The following is a 7,350-nucleotide window of genomic DNA, read 5'->3' as shown; positions in this document are numbered from 1 at the left end:
AAGCTCTTCAATCACGGGTCGTCTTCCGTCCAAGTCGGGCGGTGCTGCCTACCGTCGTCTTCAACGCCGTCTACTTCGACCCGTCGTCCCTGTCGTCAACAACGTTACTGTTGCGACATCGTCTGCTACACCTTCACCGCCACCTCCACCAGATCGGTACGTGCGACATATCTCGATCTGTTTAGCGATGGATGTTGTACTGTTTGCTCTGCTACTGTTCATGTTGATCATTGCATCTAGTATGTTCGATTTTCACATGTTAGTAGTTACTGTCGTCATGCTTAATATTCTGGAATTAATCATGAAAATTGTGCCTAATTATTCTGGGTGTCTTATACTGAGGTGTTTTGTAATGGCAACGTTAGAACTTCATATCTATGTCATTAGTTTGTGCTCCTCAATCATCTCCTGTTTAGAAGGTATTACAACTAATCAGGCTGTTCTAATCAACCTGGGACACCGATTATCAATATTTTTCGAGTCATTTAAATTTTTGTTGAGTGTTGCTTGTTTGCAAGTGGTACTCCCTTGATATGGGTTTATTGGGATCCAAATGATCTGCATCGCTACCAACGCAAGCGCTCGTACGTGGAGAAAAATGATGTCCCAATCTTTAAATCCCTCATTTTTTCTAGCAACTAATTAGGGAAGACTAAAGAGCTATGTATGCAAGTGCATGCATAGGTCAATTTGAATTTTATATGGAGAAGATGCATGGGTGGGAGAAAGTTCAAGAGAAGAAGGGCCACAATGGCTATTAACTTGCCCTAATAAATATTGATTTGAGCGTAATTTTAGATATTTTCCTAATTCCACTTGAAGCCCAATAAATCGGTATGGAGGGAGTAGCAACAATTTTTCCGGTAGTGAATGCTACCTTTTCCAGATTTCTACACCTAGTTTCTCATTTTTACAAGTACTTGGAAACATGTATGCGAAGTTCAAATTTGGCCCACTTCGAGCTAAATCCGCAGGAATAGTAGAAAATACGAGGGATTCTTACAAAGCTAGTATCATCAGCAGGTATATATATGAATCATGGTATAAAAGTGGTACACTGTTTTTTAGATAGGGTTTGCACAAGTACAATTGTGCTTGTTGCAGCTGCTTCACAAAGAAAAACCATGTTTTGGCACTTAGAAAATTAAAATTGTTTTTCTTTACAAAGAAATTGAAAATTCCATCATCTACATTGTTCGCCGGTTCAAGATATACTTGTATGCACAATATATACTTGTTCCAACAAACTATGCTTGGTTAAGATCATGACCTAGCTCATTTGCCTTGAAATTCAGTTGTCTTTGTACGTGGTAGCTCATTTATGTGAAGGGGTTTTTTAGAATAATTTTTATATTCACTTTTTCCTTGTAACTAGGTCACATAATGTGATATTGTGAGAAGGTTTTGTATTTTTTATCTTTTAATTGGTTGTGCCAATATTTGGTCTTACTTGAAATGGCGTTTTTTCCAGAATGAGCGCTACGGGTACACCAAAAGGAATCTCATGAAACTAACATTGTACCTCCATTTAAATAACACATTGACCGCCTAAAAATGATTTTTTAAAAAAAATCATGAAGAAGTGAAATGTAACATATAGTTCAAATTCGGCCCGCTTCCACCTAAATCGGGCGGGATATAATAGAAAATACGAGAAATTCCCACAAATCCAGCGTCATCAGCAGGCATCTGATTTTTTTTTATATAAAATTGCTATACTATATTTTAGATAGGGTTTGCACAAGTCTAATTGCGCTTCTTGTAGCCTCTTCACAAAAAAAACACCGGTTTTAGTACTCAGAAAATGAAAAATGAATTTTGTTTGCAATGAAATTAAAAATTTAGGTCGCATGGTGTATCTCAGTGCTTTGTGCGGGAAAGTCGGTTTGTGCTACGGTTTATTCCTCGTTGTTGTGGGAAAGGGAGTAAAGGGCAGGAGGCGGTCATCTCGACCTTTATGCTTTTCTTTTCAATGTCTTTTCTCGCTGTGACACGAGAACATGCGCAGACCAAAGTTAGTGGATTTCGAAGGAAATTGTAAGAATTAGGGCTAGAAAATCTGGGGAAACATAGATCAACACAAAAGACAACACATCTGTGGCCAAAACCATAAAAACCTCAACAAATTCAGAGATTAAATTCCGAGCTATTTTTAGGCTATTTTCAGAAGAAAAAAATTAGGGTAAAATTGGAAGGGGTGGGGGTCAAATTCATGGCAGCCTAGAGCTGTGATACCATATTATGATGGCTAAGCCTTCGGTATGTGGCCCGATCTCACAAATTTACCAAGGGAAAGACGGGAGAATGGAAGAACACGAAGAACGATGAAAAACAAGATGAACACACGCAAGACACAACCCGATACAATCCGGTTTGCTATCAACGGCCGAAACCACCGCCCCGATAGAATCACTGAAGGGAGAAACACGAGGTAGAATTCTCGAGCAAGAGATCAATATGCAATCGATATAATCACTCGTATGGGAGACTGAAGTAGAACCACACAAGTGAGAGATCAATCACATAATATTAAGAGGGCCTTGATATAACTCCTACATTTGTGTCTAAGAGAGGAAGGGGTTTCCCTAATCCACTAGGGATGGTGGAGGGTATAAGCCTAATTATTCATCAAGTCTATCCTTGGGTTTCTAGGTGGGGAGGATGGACTATGTATAGGGAGCCACTAGGGGTAGTTTAGGCATACAAGGGGTTACATGGGTCTTGGCCCGAACTGACTTGTGACAGACGCCTCACTTAGTATAGAGACCCCGGTGTATGTAGGCCGGAGACTCCGGTCTTGATATTCACGGTCCCAAGACTCCGGTGTGATTCGACGAGGCCGGAGACTCTGGTGTTAGTAGGCTGGAGACTCCGGTGTAGCTGCGCCTAGAGTTTTTTCCGTCTCCTCTTCCATGCCTCCGTGACCTCGGCCTTCAATGCATCCATGGAATCCTCCCTTCCTTCCCTACTTGGCGATGTATTCCTATCATAGACATATGACAGAGAATGAAATAGCATACCATTCCATATAAGAGATTGTAGATACACATAAAAGGAGAATATTCACCTTTGTGTGACGGTGTGTTGACACACATGATGTGGTGAAGACCAAAGGTCGGGCTACATCAATATATGTAAAATTTTGTATACAATTGTTGTACTATATTTTAGATAGGGTTTGCACAAGTCCAACTGCGCTTCTTGTAGCTGCTTCACACAAAAAAACACGGTTTTAGTACTTAGAAATGAGAAATTTTCTTCATCAACATTGTTCCCCATTCCAAGATATACTTGTGTGCACTTAAAAAAAAGATATACTTGTGTGTGCACAAATAGGATCATTCCGACAAACTATGACATGGTTAAAATCATGGCCTAACTCATTTGTCCCGAAAATGATTCACAAAAAAAACATATATTTTAGTAGTTACATAATGATTCTTTCTAGAAAAAGTTCAAAATTCCATTTTGCAACATTATTTGAAATGAAAATATGCACCTATGCGATAACCTTAGACTCATTCGCTACAGGAACCAGTCAAGGTGCCGACGGCCGCCATGTCGTCGGCACAACTAGAATTGCCGTCGGCACCTTGTTGTTGGCATAATATATTCTCGGCACAGACTGGCCGTCGGTATAGAAATAATGGCCGTTTGGCAATTCTGGCTCAAATTTTTTCCTTTTTTTAATCTCTCACATAGACCATTTTAACTCTAGCTACACTTAATATTACGTAAAATTTCACTCATGATCAAACTCCCCAGTCGATCACCCATCCTCACACTACTCTACCCCTAGCAGGCTTTACTTTTATGTTCCTTCTAGACTAGCTTCCACGAAAGATATGGTAATACTACAATATCAATCCGATTAACCCTTATTCCTTGATGTTGCACATCTTTATTTTTTTTGAATTCTAAACAATTACCTACATAAACTACAATGAATAAGTATATTAATCTTGAATTCAAATGACAATAAAATTATTTTATTTTTTTGTCCTTTTCTGTTTAATATGGCATAATTAATATCTTTAAATCCGTAAATCAGAATTTGACAAATAATATGTCTAAATCGATCAGAAAAATGAGCGGAATCAAAATATGATATATATATATATCATATTTTGAACCTAAAAAATGATTTTTCAAAAAATCATGAGCATTAGATCATGTACATGTAGTTCAAATCTGTCCGAGTTCCTACCGATTTGGTAGGAATTTGTTTTTTTTCACGAGGGGTGGACGAAAATATTTAAGATACCTCGGTTGGGAAATTGTGAATTTAAGGTGGTCTAGTATTTTTAAAAATGAAATGGTACCATTGTGAAAGTTTCATTTGGTGGTTCCTTCACAAAACACCCCATTTTTTGGACTCGGAAAATGGAAAATAGCTTTTTGGTGCGACGAGAAGGAAATCTTCCTCCCGCAACATTATTCGCCATCCCAAGAGGCACATGTGTACACAATATATGCACATTATAAAAAACTATGACACAAATCTAGCTATAACACTGGTCGTTCGGCCTGAAACCATGAAACATCAAATATGATAGCTAATTTCTGAGAAGTTTTTTTTAGATATTTGCAATATTCCAAGTTTGATATTTTTCCTTAAAACTATGTCACATAATATGGCACCACGTGAATGTTTTTCATTGTTTTGTTCGTTTTTGAATTTCTTATGCCTGTTTCAAACTATGATCAAAACAACGGGCATGAAGATTCTTAGCTCGGGGCTGAGCCTCGCTAAACTTGTAATGGATCTCTGATGAAATAGAATATTGTGAACCTAAAAAACATTTTTCCAAAAAATCATGAGCATTAGATCATGGTTGCTTCACAAAACATCCCTTTTTTGGGACTCGGGAAATGGGAAATAATTTTTGATGCGACAAAAATAAAATATTTCTCCTGCAACATTGTCCGCCATCACAAGATGCACATGTGTGCACAATATGGGCATATTATCGCAAACTATGCGACGATTCTAGCCATGCATAACATTGGTTGTTCGACGTAAAAGCCATGAAACATCAGACATGATAGCTTATTTTTGAGAAGGTTTTTTGAGATATTTGTAATATTCGAACTTTGATATTTTTCCAAGATAGATCTTTTTTTTTTTTTGAAAATTTTGATATATTATTTATATTTTTCTGAATTATAGTGATTTAGTTATGATTTTTTGAAGATTGATGTGGTAAAATGGAAAATAACTATTCCGACGGTAAAGCCGTCGGCACAGAGCTGAAATATGTGCCGACAACACAAAAGCCTTCGGCACAGGCCTGATGCTGTTACCTCGCCGTCACAACGGAGAGGCTGTGCCGACGGCTGAAACTATGCCGATGGTTGCCGTCGGCATAGACCTTCCTGTGCCGATGGCTTTCCTATGCCGACGGCTTTCCTGTTGTCCTGATCGGAATGGACCTTGTGCCGAATATTTAGCTAACGGCATAGGTCCTAGCCATCGGCACATTGTCCTCTAGTGATTCACTCGGCAAAGCCATAGCACCGTCACAACGCTCTGTTTGGTGCGACGGCGATCACCACGTGTCTCTTCGTTTGCCAGGTATATTGTTGTTTGCCGAGTGTTTTTACATTTTATGCCGAGTAGTGTCTTTACCGAGTATCATTATTTTTCCGAGTGTTGGAGTTTTGCTGAGCGGTGGCTGTTTGCTTAGTGTTTTTTTCTCGACGCCTCGGCAAAGGAGGATGTTCGCCGAGTTCAGACGTAACGGCAAATGACGGAAGACCCCTTTCCAGATTTCTACAGCCAGTTGCGTATTTTTATACAACCAATGGAATACGGCTGGAAAGCATTTGATAAATATATACTATACAATGTCATGCAGAACGTTGGATGCGATGCACGCAGGAAGTGCAAGGCAATGTCGTGTGGTTCTTGCTTCACTACAAGTAATTGTCATTGTTGACCAAACCTGCTGGCTGTCTTGTCCGGTCATGTAGAATTTCTCGGCCAATATTGGCAGCATGCCAATATGTAGATAAATTTCCAAGCTTTCGCTTTACTGGGAATACTTTTCTTCTCGCCTGCCACCCATAAATAGAGGCATGCTCCTATAGTACAGCAAGCTCAAACACAGAACAACATACACAAACTAGCTACGTAGATCGATTCCAGCAATGGCGACCTGCTCCGCAGTGCTCTTTGTCCTGCTGGCCGTTTTCGCCGCCGGTGCGAGCGCGGCCACGTTCACCATCACCAACAACTGCGGCTCCACGGTGTGGCCGGCGGGCATCCCGGTGGGCGGGGGCTTCCAGCTCGACTCGGGCCGGACGTCGAGCATCAACGTGCCCGCCGGCACCAGCGCCGGCAGGATATGGGGCCGCACCGGGTGCTCCTTCAACGGCGGGAGGGGGAGCTGCGCGACCGGCGACTGCGGCGGCGCGCTGTCGTGCAGCCTCTCCGGGCAGCCCCCGGCGACGCTGGCCGAGTACACCATTGGCGGTAACGGCGCCAACGACTTCTACGACATCTCGGTGATCGACGGCTACAACCTCCCCATGGACTTCTCGTGCAGCACCGGCGTCGCGCTTAGGTGCAGGGATTCCAACTGCCCGGATGCCTATCACCAGCCCAACGACGTCAAAACACACGGCTGCAACGGCAACAGCAACTACCAGATCACCTTCTGCCCATGAAGCGCTACGTCACACCGCGAATGAACGGCGTAAATATACGACCGTATAAATAATGTACTGCTTACATCACGATACTATCATCTGTATTCCAGCCGTCATACCTACGTATAGACGAACGGCGAAATAAAGTTCAAAATAAATCGAGGGTGGACATACGTGCATGGTCATGTATATTTATTCCCTCTATTTGAAAATAAGTGGCTCGACTTTTTTTTTAAAAAAAGTACGGATGTATCTACCACTAAAATGTGTCTAGATATATCTATGTCTAGACAAAACTATTCAACGTGTCTTTGCTTGAGGACCAAAGGTGGATGGAATGGGATCGTTCCCCGATTTGGACGTGTTTCAGTGTTAAAAAGAAGAATGGAACGACCACCAATTTTGAATATTTTTCCAAAAAGTGGGACGGTCTGACCTGCTGAAATCGGCCAGCCCTCTTGTCTATTATTTTCTAAAATAGTGGACCGTCTCCTAATCTTTCTCCCTCCTTGTAATCCTCAACTACCAATCGAAACTCACCACCGCTAGTCTCGGGAAAATCCGTCGCCATCCCGGAACTCATCTCTCTCGTCAATCCCAATGACGTCTCACCCCATTCATCGCCATGTTGGAGGACTGGCAGCGACACCCTGCTGTATTCACCATCGTCCCCGCGCGTCAATCTCGCCACCGCCTCAA

The 7,350-nt window shown here is 41.6% G+C and overlaps 1 protein-coding gene across 1 annotated transcript; it reads left to right on the top strand.

The window, feature by feature from the left end:
• The first annotated feature begins 6,087 nt into the window (after window positions 1-6,087).
• On the top strand, window positions 6,088-6,866 carry LOC127341234 (thaumatin-like pathogenesis-related protein 3). The gene has a single exon (XM_051367025.2). It carries the CDS (start codon window positions 6,151-6,153, stop codon window positions 6,667-6,669), a length of 519 nt encoding a protein of 172 aa, XP_051222985.1. The 5' UTR covers window positions 6,088-6,150; the 3' UTR covers window positions 6,670-6,866.
• The last annotated feature ends 484 nt before the right edge of the window (window positions 6,867-7,350 follow it).

This window comes from Lolium perenne, chromosome 3 (genome assembly GCF_019359855.2).
Source record: "Lolium perenne isolate Kyuss_39 chromosome 3, Kyuss_2.0, whole genome shotgun sequence".
NCBI lineage: Eukaryota > Viridiplantae > Streptophyta > Magnoliopsida > Poales > Poaceae > Lolium > Lolium perenne.
The sequence above is the reverse complement of the archived record's forward strand: the minus strand, read 5'-3'. Positions and strand labels throughout refer to the sequence as shown.

Excerpts from the sequence above, each read along its gene's own strand:
- LOC127341234 (XM_051367025.2), top strand. The coding sequence starts at position 6,151 with ATGGCGACCTGCTCCGCAGTGCTCTTTGTCCTGCTGGCCGTTTTCGCC.